Here is a 23,241-nt window from a genome sequence, read left to right on the forward strand (position 1 = left end):
GAAGAAAGAAAGAAAAGAAAGAGAAAAAACAAAACACGGGTTGGCTAGCCATGTGCTCCTTAGCTGAATTATAGGGATCAGAAGCCCATGCAAAAGCTTAGACTTTATGTTCATGTTCTGTCTTTTTGCTTCGTCTACGCTGGGAAGAACTTATTGCACTGTGGGTCTGGATAATGGGACGCAGGCAAACGGGTCCAGCTGGCCACGGCCCAAAGTAGAGCAGTGTGCAAGAGTACTATGATGCGGTGAGTTTTCTTCCTCTGCGGGAAACTCTTACATCATGAATCCTTCAAAACTTCCAGGAGGGCTTTTATTAACCGAGTTCTTACAAATAAATTCCCAGAGAACAGACAATCCCGAATGTAAGGACATTAACTAGAACTATAACATAGCTAACGTGTGCTGACTGCGAGCCCATCTGGGCCGCAAATGGAAATGGCTAATGTCAATCTTGAGACCCATCACTGTGTGTTTTAGGAAAATGAACCCACACACAGAATACAAGCTTTTGTTTATTTCTAGACTGAATTCTGATTAGAGTAAAACCTCCAAATCTACTATTTTTAGCTCTAGCATAGCTATTAACTATTCTATAGGAGATGCATTTACTTTTTTCTAAGAAAAATCTTTCTAATAAGGCCTATCAGATGCACTGCATTTAGCTAAATGTCAACCTTGGACCAATTAAAGCCAAAGTATACAAACTTGGAGAGAGACATTAAAACACTTACGTTTTTCAGCTTCCGGCTATAATCAAGGTTCCTAGGTCAGGAAAGAAAAACAAAACATTATTAGAATAGCAAAACATTATTAAAATAGCAGTTTCTTCAGTGTGGTCTTTTCTTAAATACCTCTAAGACACACTTACAAAAAACACATAAAATCAGAAGAATATTGCTGGCTTTTAAAGGCCTATGGCTGGAGGTTTCAGTTGTAGGAGAAAATTGCTAAGGGAAAACAACCAACCAACCAAACAAACAAACAAAATACAAGGACCAAGTAGGATTGAAGTTTTGCAGGATGCCAGAAATGCTTTTTAACATATGAAATTGAGAATTCCGCTTAAAGCTGGGACTAATTTATATTTGAATTTACAAAGCCTGACTGTTGACGATTCTGTCTTGAAGGAGATTTGATCACATTTCCCAAGTCGTCTTCTACTTGCAAGTACATTTAATAAAGGTCTGAAAACTTAGAAAACTTGACCTGAAAATACACGTATAAGAGGAAGCAGTACTATCCAAATGGCTTTCCTCCCTGCCCCCATCACAATTAGAATAAAAACTTGGCCATAAACAGGAAAATATGCTTGCTATTTTCAAATGTATGCACATGTGTTCAAAAAATACACATCATGTTTATTCCCTAACTAAAACCCACCAAAGCTCTATGCATGGAGCATCAAAATGAACACATGCACAAGTAAGTACTAGGAAAAGGAAGGCTCGATTCCTTTTCTCTGGTCACTTTGGTGAGGCAGGGGGAGAGAAATCCCGCCGTGTAAACTAGCCAAGGGCACTTCAAAGCATTTACATCAGGATTACTTGCTTCTAGCGGACTCTAACAAACATGCGTGATGAGCAGTGGGCAGGTTTGAGCTGACTGATATCAGAAGGACTAGCAAACACCAGCCCTGCTCTGTGGGGGGCAACACAGGGTCAGGGGTTTCAGGGAAGACAAGAATCCATCCAATCCGCATTTTATCAAGGAAATGTTTTTATATTTTTGAGTTTCATGCTATTCTCAGCTTAAATATCTATGAAGATTTTTTTTCCCCATTTAACAACAGAAAGATGAAAAAAATCCAAGGAAGACATAAAATATCTTAGAAAACCAAGAATAGAGAAAATGACCCTTTTCCTGCATTGACAATAAAAGGTCAGTGAGAGAAACTGTGACTGGGTGCTAAAAAAAAATTATAGGCGGCACACAGTAGGACCTCACAAAATATTTGTTGAGTGATCTCCTCATAACTGCCAACTACTTGGAAACACTTCCCAGTGTTTAGAGAGACTTCCTGCCCCAGGAGCCATCTGCAGCCTCTCTACACGTCTGTGAGACCATGTTGATCCCCTGGAAGGTCTGCGCCGGGCGTCCCTCTGCACGGCGCTTTTATTTCCATCAAACTTGTCTGGCATTCATTATAGGTAGAGTTCACGCAATTACACAGTCGGTAATGTAATAATTTTCAGGTTTTTCCTCTTAAATATTTTTTCTTTATTGTCTTCTCAGCTTACATTTGGATAGAAAAGGTAAGAAAAATGACCTGTACTTAAAAAACTAGAGTGTTTCTTTAAAAAAAAAATTAAAAAATACAAATATCCCCCATGGGATCCATCCCTCATCGTGTATCTCCTTGCTGAAGCTACTAATTCTTGTCAAAATGATGCTCTCCCTCTAAGCTGTTAGCTGCTCAGTTCTCAGAAGGGAAACCAGAGAACTGCAACGGTGGTACTTGGATCTAACTGAGCTACAATATCAACACTTTAAAAAAGAGTTCCCAACAACTAGTGCCAAAAATCAGAATCACCTAAGCAAACACTGAGAAGCGAATAGCTTATTCCACGCTCCTCTCCTGCGCTCCTGCTCACCCCAGAAGCAATGCCTCTCTAAGCTCCACAAATTAATTTGCAACATAATTTTCATATAAATTCTTTATGATTTCTAATTAGCAATCTAGTGAGACCATCTCTCTACGCAATGACTCCAAGCTCAGCATCCCCACCGCTTGTGATGAGCGCTCTCTCCACACAGGTGCTTAAGTACAACCCTCCAGCCTCACTGGGTCCTTTTCTCCTAAGCATCAACGGCTTCTTCTTCCTTTGACCTCTTCTTTTCTTTCCTCCACCCTAGATACCCAGCAAACCTCCCCATGGCCGATGCTTGCTTCTCATTCTTGTCGCTGTCTGCGTCCTCAGCTGAAGGGTCACCCCCTCAGACAGCCTATCCTTGACCCCCTCCAGATGGGCACTGTCTTTTCTGACTCGCTATTGCATGCTCTTTGCAGTGTTCTCGCCCCCCCCCCATGATTATTCTTTTCTTACTCAACATTTCTAAGTTATTGACACCACAATGTAAATTCACTATGAACAGAGGACCCTGGCCATCTCATTTGCGCATTTTCCTCAGGGAGGGAAAGTATCTCACACGCAGCAGCTACTGAGCTACTCATTTGTTCAATGCATGAATGAAGGTATAAAGGGTAAGTGGAGGTGATGGAAAAGCAGGGTCTAAAGACCACAGTGCACAAGGGGAGGACATCTTTAAAAGGAAAGAGACGGAGAAGAAATGCAAAAGGGGAGGCAGATGAGAGAAAGGATGAAACCGGGAAGGGAGGTGGGAGGCAGAGGAAGGAGAGGACAGACAAAAGGAAAGCTCAAAAGGGCAAGAAAAGATGAAGATGCTTGCCATAACAAAGGGACTGTGAGCACTTGTGACTGGCCCAGGTGACTTTTTCCCAGCTGGTTGCTTCCAGAGCCTCTGAGTTAATATAACCCTTGATTGCCTTCTTCCCCCGGGTCTGCAATGACCAAGCCACATCTGGAACTACTGGATCCAGTCTTACTCTGTAGATGAGAGTGTAGGTTCAGGCAGCTCCAGACCGGGAGCTCCACCCAGATTTCTGACCCCCCGATTGTCATAGATGAGCAATGATCTGGGTTTCTGTTTTAGTTTCTGAAACCAACAGGCCTCAAAATTCTTCTGCTCTGGTAATTTATTGTTTAAAGGTGGCCAAAATTTAAGAATTAAAAAAAAGGATCTAGAGTAATCCACCAGAGTAAGTTTGCCTTCACCCTCTGAGCAATGTGTGTGTGACTGTTATTAGTACCTAGGGTGCTGCACAGTGTGTGTGTGTGTGTCACTGTTATTAGTACCCAGGGTGCTGCACAGTGTGTGTGTGTGTGTGTGTATGTGTCACTGTTATTAGTACCCAGGGTGCTGCACAGTGTGTGTGTGTGTGTGTGTGTGTGTGTGTGTCACTGTTATTAGTACCCAGGGTGCTGCACAGTGTGTGTGTGTGTGTGTGTCACTGTTATTAGTACCCAGGGTGCTGCACAGTGTGTGTGTGTGTGTGTGTGTGTGTGTGTGTGTGTGTGTGTGTGTGTGTGCCACTGTTATTAGTACCCAGGGTGCTGCACAGTGTGTGTGTGTGTGTGTGTGTGTGTATGTGTCACTGTTATTAGTACCCAGGGTGCTGCACAGTGTGTGTGTGTGTGTGTGTGTGTGTGTGTGTGTGTCACTGTTATTAGTACCCAGGGTGCTGCACAGTGTGTGTGTGTGTGTGTGTGTGTGTGTCACTGTTATTAGTACCCAGGGTTCTGCACAGTGTGTGTGTGACTGTTACTATTACCTAGGGTGCTGCACAGTTGCTGTTGTTTCTGGTCACTTGCCACGCAGGTGACACTAGAAATACGAGATGAGGCAGAACTTAAGTGATTTCCCAACGTGAAGCAGAACTTAGCAGAGGCCGGATTTAGGCTCAGTAACAAATGGAGCGTGTGATTTTTACAGCGAGGCCTATGGAGGCTTCTACAGTGAAGTATTACACCTTTGGTTTGCTTTTTTCACCTAACATCCACTTTCCGTGAGAAATACTAAAGAATGGCGCGTGAAAAACGCAGAAGTAACTTTCGATCATCAACCATGGCTGACTCTTCTTCTTCCCAAGTCACGAATCATCAAATCCACTGTAAACTTCCTATCTTCAACTCATTCAGTAGTTTCAAGTCTCCCATCATCATAATTATGAAATCAAGGTCGGAGAATAGAAAAAAAGAACAACTCTAAATCATGGCTTCTTTCCCTATTGTGCTCTTCCGTGATCAAACGGCACTGCCCCAATCATCAAATCTCAGATCCTCTCGACTTAACTCAGCTTATTGACTTTTGTTGCTACTGCTGTTGTCTGCAACACTTCACCCTTACGGAGCTCTCGTTTCTTCAGTGCATGCATTATATAAACCAGGCTGGCCTTAGTCCTGTAGAGATTCTCCTGCCTCTGCTTCCTAAGTGCTAAGTTTACAGACTATGGTGCCTACCCTACTTTTAGATATTTTTCAAAAGACTTATTTTTTAATTATATGTATATGTTTATGTCAGTGTATGGGTATGTATATGTATGTGTGTATATCAGTGTATGGGTATGTATATGTATATATCAGTTTATGTGTATGTATATGTATGTGTGTATATCAGTGTATGGGTATGTATATGTATATATCAGTGTATGGATATGTATATGTGTATATCAGTGTATGGGTATATATGTATATGTGTATATCAGTGTATGTGTATGTATATGTTTATATCAGTGTATGGGTATGTATATGTGTATATCAGTATATGGGTATATATGTATATGTGTATATCAGTGTATGTGTATGTATATGTTTATATCAGTGTATGGGTATGTGCACATGAATGCAGGTGCCCATGGAGGCTAGAAGAGAGAGCCTGTTGCTCTGGAGCTGGAGTGATAGGAGGTTGTAAGTTGCCTAGCACGGGTGCTGGGAACTTGGGAACTGAACCGGGATCCTCTGCAAGAGTGTTACCCACTCTTAACAATTGTGCCATCTCTCTGGTCCCAGGGGAGAACCCAGCTTATTGTTCAACTATACTCATACTCCACACTCTGAATAAAACGACAATTGCTTTCTATGACATTGCAGGCTCTGAAGAAGCCCTGAACTACTGGCAATTTATTTTTGCCACCTCCTAAGTATGGATCTTTGTACTCTGCTCATGAGCTATCTCTTTATATAGAAACTCATCCTATTGCAAGAATTCTTTGCCCCCAAATGTGATTCACTAAATAGATGCAGGTAGAAATGGCCGAAAGGCCAATGATCCACCTCTGAAAAGCTTAATCACTGTCACAAACAAGAAAATCTCCCGCACACCCCACCATCAACAGCGGTCAATCTGTTTGAGTGCAGTCTGCCAAGGGCTTATTCAACTGTCCCACTGGAGCCAATTAAAGGGGTGATGCTTAAGGCCCATAGATTTTGTACATATTTTGCTGTAGCCTTGCTTCTAAACTCTACTTACCATTTTCTCTTCTTCAAAATTCTGCTTCTATATTCACTTGAAAAACTACATTAGTTCAGAATCGGAGCTCCACACAGAGGAGAAGACACTGGGTCCTGCTGCGAAAGCTTGACTGTTGCTTGTGCATTTTTATTTTATTAGGTATGTGTAATCTTCTACCTCTTAGCACGTACAACATCCTCTCGAAACTGTGTATCCAAACATCAAGGGTTTCCTTTAAACATAAACCAGGCATTACTCACTTGACAGTGGCCCTGTTGGACGTATCCTGGAGGTCACTTGGGTCAAAGAGTTGAGACTCTTTAAGGCCAAGCTCTTTGCAGCCTCTCAAGAATAAGATGGTATTGTCCTGGAAGGAAGAAAAGAAGCCCAGGTGTCACTTTAGATCATTTTTGACATAGTCCCATTTCATGATAGTCCAAATTGCTGTCAAGATGCCAGCCATCATGGCTGCTAAAGTCACATCGAAATCATGGTGTGTCACACAACAAAACTGTAGTTAGGAAACACCAGAATAAACAGACACTTCAGATTTCCAAAGTCCTAGCCATGCCAATTTTTTTTCCCTTTAGCTTGATACATTTGTAAACAACTGCAAGTCAAATGCTGCTACAAAGAGAATTTACCATTTTCTTTTAAGAAACAGTACTCAAGACAGTCAGGTATTTTCCATTGCTCCTAAATCATTTCCCCATGCCTTATTGCTTAGAACCTGGTATCAATAGATGCTTTAAAAATAGAATTAGAGCAGGGGTAAAGGTTTATCTGTTGGGTGTTTGCTGTGCAAGCATGAGGACCTCAGTTCAGATCCCCAGTGCCCAAGGAAAAAACCAGTCATGATAGCATATGCCTGAAATCCAAGTGCTTACTGGTGAGCTCTAGGTTCAAGAGAGATCTTGTCTCCAATAATGATGATGATGAGGAGGAGGAGGAGGAGGAGGAAGAGGAGGAGGAAGAGGAAGAGGAGGAGGAGGAGGGGGAGGAGAGGGAGGAGGAGGACAGCTGTATTGGTTTGAATGAGAACAGTCCCATAGGCTCATATATTTGCAAGGTTGGTCCCCAGTAGCGGAAGTGTTTGAGAAGGAGTAGGAGGTGTGGCCTTGTTGCAAGCAGTGTGTCACTGGGGCTGGGCTGTGAGGCTCTAAAGACTCCCATCATTCCAGTGCGCTTTCTCTGCCTCCTGATTACGGTCAAGATGTGAGCTCTCACTTGTCCCTGCTGCCTTGTCTCTGCACTGTCCTCATGGATTCTAACCTTCAGAAACCATAAGCCCAACGTAACACTTTCTTTTATATGTTTTGTTGGCCATGGCATTTTATAACAATAGAAAAGTAACTAATAAACATTGATAGGGGAAGATGCATAACACTGACCTCTGGCCTCCACAATCCATGTGTTCACATGTGAACTTCCAACTGCATGCATACATGTGCACAAAAACATACAGCACACACATAAAATAGGACATTGTAATAATAAATAATTTGAAGATAATAAAAGATTTTGTTGCCTAAGGTGTTCTCATCTTTGTTTTTCTTATTAATTGACTTAAATATATCATTTTTGGATTTTTATACTCTTCATACATTCATTATGGGCTTTGGCTAAAAATATATTTTTAACGGAATGTAAGATGAATTAAAGATAAAAGCAACCTAGTCCCATATTTCATGTCACATTGACTCCATTGCCCTCTCTGAGTGTGTGGGAAAAGAAAGAAATGGCAAATAGAGGGAATGTGGGAGAAGAGCAGAGCCCAAGCTACAATGCTATACATGAAGATGTCACGAGAACGCCACTACTTTGCTAAAAAAAAAATAGTAATAATTTAAAAAAGAAATCTAGACTCGATTGTGAAGGAAACTGAGAGCAAGAAAAACTTGTGAAAACAACGCAAAGACCCTCGTCATTCCCTGTCAGGCACAGGTTTACTGTGCACCAGCAGAGGCACAGGACTGCCTGACAGTTACACTCTCAGCGAAGGAGGCTCCAGCTGGGCTGCGCATCTATGAGAGGCCTGAGGAGTAAATGAATGGCTCTGAAAGGGAATGCAAGTTGTGGGTCACCCTCTGAAGACCCCGGGACAACTAACTGGCCAGCAGATTTACTGCTACGAATCTCTAATTGTCCTCTTCTCAAGAGACTTCAAAAGGCACGATCAGCTCCATCAACTTGTAAAACCTTATAGGACAAGGAGTATCAGTTCCAGGAGCCACATCAATGAGAAACCCTCTGAGTGCTGACAGAAACTGCTCTGTGAACAAGTCAACTCAGGGTGGTGATTACTCAGTTCATCCCAAATAGTTCAAAGGGATCAGCAAAGGTGGGATTTTTGATTACCCAGGGTGTAGGCAGGACTCTCAGGCCCCTAAGATGGACACACCAGAGGCAATCTCCCCTTGCGAACAAGTGAAACCCATGACTGTGATCAGGTTATGGCAATAACAACTGCCTCGAAGTTAACTGAGAGGAAGATTATCTGATTGGCACTGAGGTAATTAGGGAGCTTTTAAACAGAAGGTGATATAAGAGTTCTCGCTGGCCCTGAACTCCATTGCTGCAAAGGCTTGAATTCAGTTAACTGCCATGAACTTGGGACAGGCTTGGGAGATGCTCCGGGTCTCAGCCTTGCAGTCATCTTGATTTCAGCCCTGTGATATTCTGAGCAAAGAGCCCTGGCATCCAGACATCTAATCTAGAAACAATGTGAGGTAATAAATGGGTATTGCTCTGGGATGCTAGTTTATGGTAATTGTTAATGTGGCAATAAAAAATTAACACGCGTGGGCTCTAAAGAGCAACAGTAGAAAGTTGCTGACATTTCTATGGCCCATGTCATGTGACCAACATCCTTCCAAAGGCTGCATTTACTATATTAACTCTGTTAATCCCTGTACACTCTATCCTCAACTGAGAGATGAGTGCTCTGCAGTCTGAACAATTATGTAAAGTTCCAAGATTACAATCAGCAAAAAACGCAGGGTGCAAAACAGTGTGGTATATCTGAAGAATCCAAGCATGGAATTCAAGGTCAGTACCAGAGGGCAATGGGGCCACAGAGGACTGATTGCAGCGGGTCTCACAGATCCAGAAAAGAGGCTGCAGGAGTCAGGGGCAGCTGAGACACAGAGCAGTTATACATCATGCTGAACCAACTAGCGAAGCCTGCATCCCAGCTAACTCATCACAAAGATGGACCGGGCTGACAAAGGTCTGATTTCCAAAATATATAAAGAACTCAAGAAACTAGACTGTAAAAAACTAATCAACCCAATTATAAAATGGGGCACTGAGCTGAACAGAAAATTCTCAACAGAAGAAGTTCAAATGGCCAAAAGACACTTAAGGTCATGCTCAACTTCCTTAGCGATCAGGGAAATGCAAATCAAGACAACTTTAAGATACCATCTTACACCTGCCAGAATGGCTAAAATCAAAAACACCAATGATAGCCTTTGCTGGAGAGGTTGTGGAGAAAGGGGTACACTCATCCATTGCTGGTGGGAATGCAAACTTGTGCAACCACTTTGAAAAGCAGTGTGGCGGTTTCTCAGGAAATTCGGGATCAACCTACCTCTGGACCCAGCAATACCACTCTTGGGAATATACCCAAGAGATGCCCGATCATATGACAAGGGCATTTGTTCAACTATGTTCATAGCAGTATTATTTGTAATAGCCAGAACCTGGAAACAACCTAGATGCCCTTGAACGGAAGAATGGATGAAGAAAGTATGGAATATATACATATTAGAGTACTACTCAGCAGTAAAAAACAATGACTTCTTGAATTTTGCATGCAAATGGACAGAAATAGAAAACACTATCCTGAGTGAGGTAAGCCAGACCCAAAAAGAGGAACATGGGATATACTCACTCATATTTGGTTTCTAGCCATAAATAAAGGATATTGAGCCTATAATTCGTGATCCTAGAGAAGCTAAATAAGAAGGTGAACCCAAAGAAAGACATATAGTCATCCTCCTGGAGATTAACTTTCATCGGGCAATGAAAGCAGACAGAGACCTAAATTGGAACACCAGACTGAAATCCCAAGGTCCAAATCAGGAGCAGAAGGAGAGAGAGCACAAGCAAGGAACTCAGGACCGCGAGGGGTGCACCCACTTACTGAGACATTGGGGATGATCTATCGGGAACTCAACAAGGCCAGCTGGCCTGGGTCTGAAAAAGCATGGGATAAAACCGGACTCGCTGAACATAGCGGACAATGAGGACTGCTGAGAAGTCAAGAACAAAGACACTGGGTTTTGATCCTACTGCACGTACTGGCTTTGTAGGAGCCTAGGCAGTTTGGATGCTCACCTTACTAGACCTGGAAGGAGGTAGGAGGTCCTTGGACTTCCCACAAGGCAGGGAACCTGGACTGCTCTTCGGGCTGATGAGGGAGGGGGACTTGATTGGGGGAGGGGAAGGGATATGGAAGGCGGTGGAGGGGAGGAGGCAGAAATCTTAAATAAATAAATAAATAAATAAATAAATAAAAATTAAAAAAAAAACAAAGATGAAAGATGGACCGGGGATTCTCCAGAGGTAAAAACGCTAAGCCCCCAAAGCAGCAGTTCATGCTCCCACCTCTCCAGTTTCTAGCAGTTTCCGCTTACTCATCCATCCTGAAATTACCGCCCTCCTCCTTCTCTCGGTCTCTTCCTCTTTCCCTCTATGCCTCCATCCCCCTCTCAGTTTTTCTCTTTCCTGTTTGCCTCCCACCAGAACACAAGTATGTTCTCTTCCATCCTTCCTCCCTCCCCCTCCTTTCATCCCTCTCTTCGCACCCCCCCCCGCCCCTATCCACTGACTCCCATTCTTTTTGGCTTTGAAATTTCTCAAAGACACCAATGGTTCTGAGGCTGCCATGCTTAAAATAAGGACCCTGCTTTGCAGGCCCATATCTCAGCGGAGTAAACATACCCTTTACCAAGGAAAGCAACCCTAAACAAGGCAGTGCCCTGTTCAGATGCCAGGTGGGCTCCAGTGGGCATCTGAGTGTCTTTTGGATTGAAGTGAGTGCCTTTCAGGAAAGTGAGGAAGTGAGCTGGTGCTCTCTAGGAATCACCAGCGAGCACAAAATGCAGTCCCCTAGGACTATGGCACCCTGGATCATGAGTACAAACAAGGAGGTATTCTTCCTATGCACAGCCCCAGATGCACACGGGCACCCTGCAACACAGTGCAGCATTCAGCACACAGCCTACAAACATACAAGCTCTGTATGGCAGCCAGCAGGGACAATTTGGGCTGGAAGATTTAAATAAGTGCAGGTCTGTTTCCAACTCCTTGCTGTAACCTAATGACGCTGGAGAAGAGCCAAATCCTAGGCAGAGGCAACGCCAGAAGGAAGAGCCACGGAGCCAAGAGCTAACAGAGGCCAGCCACTGGAGCAGGCAAGAACGACCGTGTTCTTAATTACAAAGGACACATCCTGTACTTTCTCATCTGCCTTCTCGCCACACTGAGACGGCTCCGCATTTAAAATTTCAAGCGAAGCCCTCATCTTAGTAGCTCAAGATCAGAGCTAAACCATTTAACAGCATCTCAATCCCACAGGAGAAGCGGGAGACACAGATTTACTACAGCGACTATCAAATGGTTCTCACTTGCACACAGCCAATAATTCCATTAAGAAATCTTTTGGGGAGCTTTCTAGGGACTTTAAAAAAGTCACTGTAAAAAACCTGGTAATTAAATATGTATACTGACTAAATATATGAGCCTTAACTGGACACTAGATTCCAGAAGGAAAGGTAAATAAAGCTGTGTAGTTAAATATGGCAGACTATTGAATAAACTACGGATTGGGCGTTAACTTTCCGAGGTGTGGCAATGGCGATGCAGTGCAGGCAGTGGACATCATATTTTTAAGTACACATCTGGATTATTTAAGGGTGTGTTGCATCTACAACACAACTTTTAAATGGCTCAAAAAGAAAATTGTCTATGCACGTCTGTTTACACACAAGTATCTTCACATGTGAGAAGAGGGGGGGGCACAGAGCAAAAGACAGGAATGGAGAGACTGTACATGCGGTTTTCTGTGTTTAGAGAGAGATATATATAAACAGCAAAATATGAAGAACTGATGAGTACAGAGACTGAGCCAACAGTCAAGGAGTCTGCATGGGACTGTCTAGGCTCCCTGCAGATAGGTTACAGTTGTGTAGCTTGGTCTTCTTGTGGGACTCCTAACAGTGGGAGCAGGGGGCTGTCTCTGACTCTGCTGCCTGCTTTTGGGATCATTTTCTCTTGCCAGGTTGCCTCATCCAGCCTTAACAGGAGAGAGAGTACCTAGTCTTACTGCAACCTGATACTCCACGGCAGGTTGACATCCATGGGAGGCCTGCACTTTTCTGAAGAGAAGAAACCGAGGAGGAGGAATGGAGAGGGGAGCGGAGGGGAGGTGGGGGGAGGGACTGGAAGGAGAGGAGAGGCTGGCAGTAGAGGTTGGGGGAAGCACTGAAAGAGCTGACTGGAAAAGGGGGGCCCTTTGGGGTCAGGTATAAACCTGGTGCAAGTGAAATCTACAAGGAATCTACAAGGATGACCCTAGCTAACATACCTGGCAACTCTAAATATGTAGCTGAACTGGTCATCTCATGTAATCCAGGAGAGGGATCGGGACACCAACCCAGCCACATAACCTTCGACGACAGTCTGGTCTCCCTATGGGATGTGCTGGTAAGGGTGGCACAGAGACTGTGAGAGTGACCAACCAATGACTGGCCCATCCCAAGACTCCTGCCATGAGAACGAGCCCACCCCGACACTGCCTGGAGCGCCAGGACCCACAGGCTGGAGGGGATCAAACACAACTGGAGGGGAAAATGTCAATGTAACGCTGCCTAATGATATCCTGCTATACTCTTAGAACGGTACCTAACAGTCATCAGAGAGGCTTCATCCAGCAACTGATGGAAACAGATGCAGAGACGCACAGCCAAACATCAGGCCAAGCTGGGGAATCCTGCTGAAGGGAGGGGGAGAAAGGATTGTAGGAGCCAGAGGGGTCAAGGACATCACAAGAGAACCCATGGAATCAGTTAACCTGGGCTCACAGGGGCTCACAACACATGGCGCTTAAACAGGCGGACTCCGGGCAGGGTTTGGCCCACAAGTGATATTTAGCTCACCACACCTCAGGCGAAAAGTGTTCAGTTATTCACTGCAACAACCTAACACCTTTTCCTGAAGTGTTTTCTCACCAGGACATATGTGGGGAAAGTTTTCAAGTTTATAAAAGTAGATTCAGCTAGAAGGGTTGGGACTTTACTGGCAAAACCAACTCTGCAAAATTCAAGGCAGGAAGACTGTTAGCTCTGAGTGGACGCCCTAAAAGCCACTGGGGTCACAACCGGGTGTTCCTGACAGACAGTAACCCTGACCAAGCGGAAAGGACTGTAGTCAAACACGGACTTCCTGAAAGAGCCTGTTGTCACCAGGCTGGTATCAATACAGGTGTTTGAACCATTGTTTGTACAGCCACCATGCATTGACTTCTTGGTTAGGCCTCAGAGCTCTCCCGTTCCACTGATTTATGAGCATGTCCAGTAAATGAAAATGCTTTCTAGGGCCCTGGTGGAGACATGACTGTACTATCTTTCTGGCAACTTCAGAGCAAGAAGTTTTTAGATTTGTTCCAAATCCACATAAACAGGGAAAGCTGGTTGAGTGGGTAAAGACTTTTGCTGCCAAGCTTGGAGGCCTGGATGACTTGATCCCAGGGAGCTAAGAGGTGGAAGGAAAGAATAGACTCCTACAGGCTGTTCTCTGATCTATACACACACACACACACACACACACACACACACACACACACACCAAAAATTCAAAACCCACATAAACAGAGGTCTTGCATCAAATTAGACAATGGAAATAAGAGAACAGACACTAGGGAACACGGCAATAATAGTTTTGGAGACAGAAGGACTTCTGCTAGAACCTCAGCCCTATCTGCATTCTGGCTGTGTGTTCTTGGTTAGACTTCCTAATCTTCCTAATCTTCACCTCTCTCTCTAGTCTGGAAGGGGAGGATGCTATCAGCCTTGTAGATGTGGATGCCAGAATTGCAGGAAACATGCATTAAAAAGCACAGTCTGGCCTGTTCCAGGCATTCGTTACAGTAGTTCCCCCAATTCTCGAGCTGGCTTTCCAAGGTTTCAGCTATTCCCATAGGTAACTATGGTCTGGAAATATAAAATGGAAAACTCCAGAAATAAAAAAAATCATAAGCCTTAAATTGCACGCTGTTCTGCATAATGTGATAAAGTGTTATACCATATCACTCTGTCCAGCCCAGGATGTGAGTCACCACTTTGTCCGTGTACCCACGCCAAATACACTACCTACATGTGAGTTACTCTGAAGCCATCTTGGCTATCAGGACAACTGGAGAGCCACCACAAGCTTGAGCAATCTGCATCTTAATCCATAACGGCCTCAAAGCACAAGAGCAATAGCACTGAAAATTCATTATAGTACGTTCTCGTAATTGTTGACCATTAGCTTTTATTAACAACTTACTATTTTATATATCGAATTTATCATTGGTCGGCATGTGTATTAGTTACATTTGCATCGCTATGACAGAATACCTGGCAGACAACTTAAAGGAGCAGAGGTTTACTTTGGCCCGTCTTTCAGAGACCTCAGCCCATCATGGTTGAGAAACCATGGAGCTCATGATGGCAGGAGTGTGAGATAGAAGCTGTCCACGTTCGAGTAAACCAGGGATCTGAGCATAAGGCAGAATCAGTGGCAGGGCTATAGCTTTCAGAGGCCTGCCTCTTACTATTGACCTGCATCTTCAAGAGAGGCACCACCCTCTAAAGGCTCCACAGCCTTGTGAAACACTACCACCAGTTAGGGAACGAGTGGTCAAAGCACGAGTTCAGATCCAACCATGACTGTATGTGTTGGAGGGGGAGGGGACCTAGTATGCTCAGGGTTTGGTACTAACTGAGCTTTCTGGCATCTTCTGGGGATCTCAGAATGTATTCCCTGAAGGTGAGTGAGGACTGAGAAACAGAGGTCATTATCAGGGCATTTTTGCCCACTCAGGTTGAGCAAAGACTGGAAAATAGAATGAAGAACAGCTTATGCGTCTAAGAAAAAGAGAGACCCTGCGCACAGACCGTCAGTGACATGGAGGATTACCAAAACGAGAGAGACGCTGCTGTCACTTGTCCACTGTCAGTCGCCCCTGGCGCCTACAGGCAGCCTCACTCCTGGGAGCAGGCTAATATATGCAAAGGTGGCGTACAAGGTAGTTGCTTGCACGTCAGTCCTCATTGGCAATTACTACACAAAAACAAACCCCCGAGCGATCCTTCCCAATTCAGTTCAGAAAAGCCTAGGTAAGCCAGGGTATGTGTGTAGGGCTATTAATTACACGATGGAGCAAACCCTGCAGCAGGAAGACACAGCACAGAAGTCTGGTGCTCCTGGCTCCTGGCTCCAGTTGGCTCACAGATCCCATCAGCCTCTGCCCACAGAAGAGGCCTGCTTTGCCCTTGGCAGTGCTTCAGGATGGAGGGGCCGGCAAGGCACCACCCAGTGCAGTCCCTAGGGAATGCTACACCGTCCCATCCACATCGTAAGGCTGTTGCTCACTTCTTCTTTGACGGCAAACAAGAAACCACTTGCTGCGTCTCACTTCCCTGAGCAGTCATTTCTACCTAGAAAAGAAGAGTCGTCCATCTCCTTGAGCCATTGTACAGGGCAAGCCGCTTTCTGGCCGTAATCGAGGAGCCTGGCCATGAGTGGAGTCCTCTCAGCAGGGTGGACCCGCTTGCCTTGGTTTTATTTCTTTTCCTCAATTAGAGAAAGATCAACACGGTTTGAAGTTCAGAGAATGTGAAAGCAAAGCAGAGTCAGGCTTCAGGAAACCTCACCACAGCCAGGTATTTTAAAATTCAATAAAATAACACATCCCTGCCATTTTTAGTTGCTATGAGTGAAAAGATTAGGTGAAAACCACAAACATGTAAATTGTGATCACCGTGGATCATCATTCTAATACTCTGTCTATAATACAAGCTTGCCATAAAACCTTAATAAGCCATAGGATATCTCAAAAAGATGTAGAAGTAGATCACAGAAGGCCAGATCTTGTTAGAAAAGTCAACAGCTAAAATTAATGTTACTTTTCTATTCCTGCTTATAAAACTCATTTTAAAATGTGTTTCTTGTTAGGTTTTCTCCAAGTGAAGCAAACTCCCTTCAACACATATGCAACTAAAAAGTTCAAAACTTGAGGAACACATTACCAAACATCTCCAGGAACTTCCCCCATAATGAATAGAACGCTGGGGTTTCCTGGACCTGCCGTGTTCCCAGTTCCTTCCCAGTCCGTACCGGCTCCAGTCAAACTCCTGGGATTGGCTGGCATCCAACAACAACCAGAACTCGCCAGACTACCAAAGCATTTTTATTTGCCAGGAGCACTTAACGAGGACACCAGCTCTGCCACTGAGAGGAAAGAGCAACTTACCGCAACTGGGAGGCTTTAGGGACTTAATCCAGAAAGGTGACATCTGGGTGGGTACAAAACCAAACCAAAAAAAAAAAAAAAAAAAACCATGGATGGGGAATGAGCAAAAGCATGGTAGGTTTCCAAAGAAAGAACAGAAGGGAGGAAAGGGGAAAAAATGTAAGTTTTCAGGTTGATGGAGGCAGGCAATGAGCACAGCTCTAGACTGTGGAGAACTTAAGTCAGTTCCTGTGGAGTCTTGGAACCATCCCTCTAACTTAGGCAAATGTGTGTGGTTCTCTGGGAGGGACTCATTGGTCAAGGAGGCATCTGGTCCACCAAAGAGCCTGTTCAATGACCTTGGGAAGAAGTAACTCAAAAGCATCAAGAGGAGGAAAGATGCGTGATCTAAGGAGCCAGGGATGCAATGGTGGAGATTTTAGGTGGTGCCCATTGTTGCCAAAGCTGAAATGATCTTAAGGAACAAGATGAGCTGGTGAAAGAAAAGGAACTGGGTTTAATTTGGAACGCCCACTACTCAAAGAGCCGCATCTCTCTGGGGACATCTATTCGGTCTAAGACTGAACAGTGAGGCCACTGAACACACAGAGGTTGAGGAGTCAACTGCTCATAAGCACGGGAAGTGGGGGGAGATCAGCTAAATGTCCTCAAAGTCTCTCTCTAAGTTTACTTTATTGCTTTTATTCTACACTAGTTTCTTGACTTTAGGAAGTTGATTTACCTCATTGTTCCCTTGAACTTCTCAAAAAAAAACCCCTATCAGCTACATCTTTTTAATCAGAAAACCATTCATCAGTGCTTGAACAGTATTTACCCAAAGTAAGTATCATATGGACACCATTTATTGGATTCTTGCCGTGTGTCAAAAATTCCCATTCTAAGTGCTTTGTGCACTTTTTTTCCTTATGTAACACCACACAAGAGCCTTGGCATGTTACGTGTCCCCCACTCTTAGGATCATGCAATCCACACATTTTTATTGAGTGCTTACTAATTGCTCACCAGCTATTGTTCTAGGAAGCATGTAGGCTCTAAGTGGGGGAGCAAGCAATGCCAAGGCCCTGGCAGGGTTCTACACGGCATGTCTGAGGACCAGTGAGGCCATTCCTGTTTACACCCGGAATTTCCAGGCTTTCGTTACTCAGCCCTGCCTGACAGATTCTGACCCCCATCCTCCTCCTGCACACTAGCTCTCCCCACTGCAGGCTTCTCATTCTCCCTCCAAATGCCTCTTGTTTTTCCTCTGCCCATTTCCCTCTCCCCATGTTGCCTTTCTTGACCAGCGTGACTGTTTGACTCCCTGGCCTGTCCTCTCCAGTATTCTATCACAGAACGAAGAGCAGAGAAAAGGAGCAGGACAGATAAAACAGATGTTTGTTGGCTGAATCAAACCTTCCTGGTCTGTACTTGAGGAAGAACCCGTCATGTGTCTACATAAAGGGATCTTGGCTAATATGATACTCCTAACCCCTCCTCCCCGCAAGTTGCTTCAAGAAATGGGGCATACACCCAGCTCAGCTAGTTTGGGATATCCTTTCTGTGGCAGACAGCCTGTCTGTAAGACACATGTGTTCTGTTTGTCTCTACCATGTGGTCGGGGGAGGGGGGCTCTCTGTGGGGGATGCTGTGGACGTCCAGCTGCGGCAGGAATGGATGGCTGGGTCTGTTTAATTCGAGAGCCACTTGGCTGCAGCTCTTGCTCCATGCATTTTAGGTAGCTTCACGGGAAGTGGTACTGATCGTCTGCCCCCCGGTGTGACTCTTGTGTTTATATCTCAGCTTGGGGGGGACAGGGGGGGGTGTTGCTGATTGACAGCTCCGTCCTCAAGGCTACTGGACATAACAGTGCTGTTCTGGATCTGGAGGAGCAACAGATACATGAGCTCCCGCAGCCACTGGCCCACTAGACACAGGTGGTAACCCTTCTGGGCCTCCGTCAGCTCCCTCCGCATCCTTGAAGAAGCTTTCCTAAGCCCCCTGCCTCTCAGTCCTTTGTCTCTCTGCCATCTTTCACCAGCTCCTCTCTTAGGGATGACATTAAATCTCCTCACCCCACTCACCACAGGTTCTGCGCCTGAAAACCATTTCTATTTAAAAGACGAAGTGGGATATCCTGAGGAGATAATCCGTTAAAATTTTCTTTTTTACCAACAGGAGCAAGATGTACACCTTGGCTGGGCTGAAGACGAAAGTGTCAGAGGTTAAGCCGTGTTAACTTTCTAGTTTCAAACACTTGAATCAGCTCATTGCATCTTTACTGCGTGAACAGTAATGCGTGAAGCGCCCTGAGCAGGAGGGTTCATCATCAGGGCTGGGTTCTTATTTGCAAATTAGAGAAGCCCGAAAGAGCCTAGCATAACTCGGGCACAGGAACACTCACCCAGATGTAAAACACTAACAGCAGGAGTCCCTTACCTGGGGGTCAGAAATGGCAGTGACATGGGCGTGAGTTATAGAATGGATGTGAAGTGGGTATACAGGTGACCCTTTGAGGCAGCAGGAAGCCAGGGCTTTGTGATTCAGGGGCCTGCCCTTCGCTCATTTGTCTACTCTTCCTGCCGGCTTGGGCTTGCTGACCCTCACTTCAGTTCCTAACTGAAGTTGTTAGTGACTCTGTAAGGAGGGCCACTTGTTTGTCCTTACTTGCACTAGGAAAACATGCCAGGAAAAGATCCCTGCAGGCCTGCACAGAGTGAAGCTCTCCCCCACAATGTAAGAGACTGGGGGGCGGGCAAGCTCACAAACCCTTTCAGTAAATGAAGAGAAGAAGGAGAGACACTGTTTCCAACACGAGAAAATGACTCTTCAACAGGGAACCTGGTCCAGGAACGCTAGCTTGACTCACAGGGAGGGTCCAAACTGGCTTTTTAATCTCTCAGTTCTGTTCTCAGGGAGTGGAATACACGGTTATTACTACTGCTGTAAACATATCAATCAACGCTAATCAAACTTAGGGCTTCTAAAAACACAATAAAGTTTATCTATTAAGCCACAATGCCACCTTCTTTCTCAAAGTTAATAATACAAATGCTTCAGAATGGAGCAATAATTACTTATGTAATTCATTTTCTTGCAAGAGATTTTTTTTCAAACACAGTTCCCCCACTAGCAATTGAAGCACAGTTTTTCTTTTTTATAGGGTATTTAAGATCTAGAGTGCCCCAATTCCAAATTCTCCAAGGCCTTTGGCATTTTGATTTGATCTGCTTTTCTGGACTCCTGACTGGGGGCCATGTATACCACAGTGCTCTCAGAAGTAGGACTCCAGACAATCAGGAAAGCTGTCTAGATGCCATGGAATCTAATCCTCCGATAAAGTACTGGCCTGCTTCCTAAACTACTTAAGCCTAACCCTAAAAGCACAACATAAGCATTAAAAAATTACATCGACAAATTGTTTCCCAATATATTCCATGAATTGTGCTTGGGGAATTGAATGAAAATAGTTTTCGTGTGCATCAGGATCACACTCCTTAAATTATCTATCACACTCTATCAAATACGCATGTGTCTGGCTTGTCAAGTGTGACCACGGCCACTGATAAAATGTAGTGGACAGACCGCTAAGGATTTGGTTGGGCTTCGTGATCAAATGGATGAAGAACTGGAAGAAAAAAAGCATTAGGAAATTGTTTAAAATAATTTGGCACTGTAATCAAGTCTAACTGTAGGGTTAATGGACTAATCACACTGAAATAGCATAAATATCTTAGTATGGGTGACTTCCAAATATGCAAGTCATTTAGCGGGAGTACCAAGTAACTAGTGAAAATAGACACCAGTGTCCACTGATCAAGCAACCAAAGTAAAAAGCAAATCAAACACAACAAAATATTCAGTAGAACAGTATTATTTTGTACAATTTTTAAAAAAGTGTTGGGAAGAATGTAGAGGAAGAAAGCTCTGTATATTGCTGGTAGGACTGCAAAAGTGTCTTAGATGTTTAGGAAAATAATTCAGCCGTTTCTCCAAAAGTTAAAAGCAGAATTACAACACGAGCCCATAATTTCACTTCTGAACATATACATAAAATAATGGAAATGGGGAGGTAGAGATCAAACTTGATTCCTTGAACAATGATGTTATATTCACAATGGCCAAAAAATAGACGCAATCCAAATGCATCTGCCAGCAGACAGAAGGACATTCATTGGGGACATGCTACAACAATGGGCATTAAGCTAATGGGAATTAGTCCGACACAAAAATAGAGAAACTATATATGCTTTTGCTTATATGAAGTACCTAAGAGTAGTCACAGAAGGATGGAGTATGGACCAGGGTTTATCAGGGTCAGAGAGAGAAAGGGATAATGGAAAGGGATTGTTTAATGGGCACAGAGTTTCAGTCTGTGGTGCTGAAAAGTTCTGAAAAGAGTATAAACATTAAATGTCTGCATTACCCAGAATTCCCATACTCTAACCTCAACCTCAAGGTTAGCATTTGGAGGAGAGACCTCGGGGAGGGAATAAAGTGATTATGATGGCTATTCTTGGTTGTCAACTTGACTATGTCTGGAATGAACTACAATCCAGAAATGGGGAACACACTTGTGACCCAGATCTTGAGGTAGGAAGACAACATGCCTATGATCTGGGTCTTGAGGCTGCATGACACACACCTTTAATCCAGACCTTCAGGCTGGAAGGCAAACCTTTAATCTGGGCCACACCTTCTGTTAGAGGTCTATATAAGGACAATGGAAGAAGAGGGGTGCTGCCTGCTTGCCTCACCCCTTTCAGTCCATTGATTTCTTTCTTTGGGATCCAAGTAAAATAGCTGAAACTGCCTGCCTCATAGAACTGGGAAGCTATTAGATTCTTGGACTTCCCATTCATAAACAGGCATTGTCGGACTGCAGTTTGTAAGCCAAACCAACCAATAAATTCATTCATGTGTGTGTGTGTGTGTGTGTGTGTGTGTGTATAGAGAGAGACAGAGAGACAGAGAGAGAGACAGAGAAAAGGAGAAAAGAGAAAGCGATTCGTTTCTGTGACTCTAGAGAATTTTCAGGGATACAGTGATGAGGACAGAACCCATATAAATGAATTTTTCTATCCCTACACCTTTCATCATGTGATATTATAGACAGAAAATACACATCTATGAACCAGGGGGCAGATTCTTATCAGACACAGAATCTGCTGGTATCCTGGTATTAGACTTCCCAGTCTCCAAAATCATGAGAATCAACTTCTTTTGTTCATAAGCTAGCCAGTTTATAGTGTTTTTCTTTAGCAGCTTGATGAACTAGACAAATAAGAGTGGAACCAACTGTCACTCAACCGAAAATCTAAAATGGCAATCTGTATTATGTGATGGAAAGGAAGGGAAGGGAGGGGTGGGAAAGGAAAGGGAAGGGAAAGGACCATTGCCAGCAACAAAATTTGCCTTGTTACATAGTACAGTTCTGGAATACATGATCTGGCAAAGTGTGAATCAAATCACCTAGGGAAACAGTATTCTTCAACTGCAGGTCACAGTGCTTAGAGTCACTGTTGCGAGATACACTTATGTATGCATGCATGCATGTATTGTGTATGTTTGCCTGAGTTTGTGTGTACCACATTCATGCAGGTGCCTGAGAAGGTCAGAGGGTGCCAGATCCCTAGAACAGAAGCTGCAAATGGTCAGGAGCTATCACGTGGGTGCTAAGAATTGAACCTAGGTCCTCTACAAGAGCACTCAGTGCTCTTAAGCACAGAGCCATCTTTCCTGACCCCAAGACATCCTTTTAAATTCTTGCAGCTCAGCAGTTCCTGTACCCGGTGAACCTCAGTCTTTTGCTTCCATCATCTACCCCTCTGTTGATAAAATACGACTTCAGAAGCTAAAGAGTTGAGACTCTCACATGACACGCAAACACAATGAAATCGCCATCATCCACTCTGCTGTGCTCATATTCTTCTCTCAGTTAGTCCACTGGGAACACCAAGCCAAGGCAGGCAAGGCTCACAGGACTCCAACAGCTAGGAGTCTAATTCCTTCCTGCCTCACAAGAAAGGTTGCAATTCACGCCGCCTCTCTAGACAAGGATTTACTGGTTAACACTGACCGGGGGGAACAGTCCTTCAGTCAGGGTCAGGCATGTGGTTGACATTAGAAAAAGAAACAAGCAGGAGTCATACTGACAGATTCAAATGTGGCCATCCCTTTTGCACGGATGGGTCACAACCTCTCCACTGAGCAGGCTCAATGCCAGTAAGAAAGGAAATGCCACAGGGTAAAAAGCCATAAGCAACCTTTGCACTCACCAACAGAGATGGTGACCGGGAGTAATTTTAGCATTTAAGATATTCGGCTGGAAAAAAAAAACAGGTCTCTTCAAATGTTCTGCTAATATTTAAATGTTTGTGACAAAGAGGAAGTAGAGAGAAGTCAAGGGCAGAAGAGAGGAAACGGGTGGAAACATCATGGCCACGGCACTGCTTTTGCTTTTCCATGTCTATCGGTCTATCGGGTTCCTAACTGAAATGGGGCACCTTCACTATGCCAGGTTTTTTAATACGTAATTTAAAAAGGTGTGGAGCAAAGCAGTCTTCAAATAGCCCATAAATTCCTGACTCGATAAACGTTCAGGAGTGGAAGCCACAAATGCATCTTTAAGAAACTTTTTAAAAAGTGTATTTAAAATTTTAAAAAAAATCCATGGATACTGCAATGTTTGGTCTAATTTGTACAATAAACCT

The 23,241-nt window shown here is 44.1% G+C and overlaps 1 protein-coding gene across 19 annotated transcripts in view; it reads right to left on the reverse strand.

Annotated features, from left to right (window-relative positions):
- The window catches only part of Limch1 (LIM and calponin homology domains 1), a 303,949-nt gene that overhangs the window by 85,297 nt on the left and 195,411 nt on the right, over positions 1 to 23,241 (reverse strand). For all 19 annotated transcript variants that reach the window (XR_012907247.1, XR_012907248.1, XM_075943248.1 and 16 more), the window contains exons 4-5: positions 6,291 to 6,397; positions 732 to 762 (exon numbers count right to left, since the gene is read on the reverse strand). Coding sequence is in view for 17 of the 19 variants with exons in the window: in XM_075943248.1 (XP_075799363.1) it covers positions 732 to 762; positions 6,291 to 6,397 (138 nt within the window). In the remaining 2 variants the exon portion in view is untranslated. The remainder of the gene's footprint in view (positions 1 to 731; positions 763 to 6,290; positions 6,398 to 23,241) is intronic.

Source organism: Microtus pennsylvanicus, chromosome 12 (assembly GCF_037038515.1).
Source record: "Microtus pennsylvanicus isolate mMicPen1 chromosome 12, mMicPen1.hap1, whole genome shotgun sequence".
Lineage (NCBI taxonomy): Eukaryota > Metazoa > Chordata > Mammalia > Rodentia > Cricetidae > Microtus > Microtus pennsylvanicus.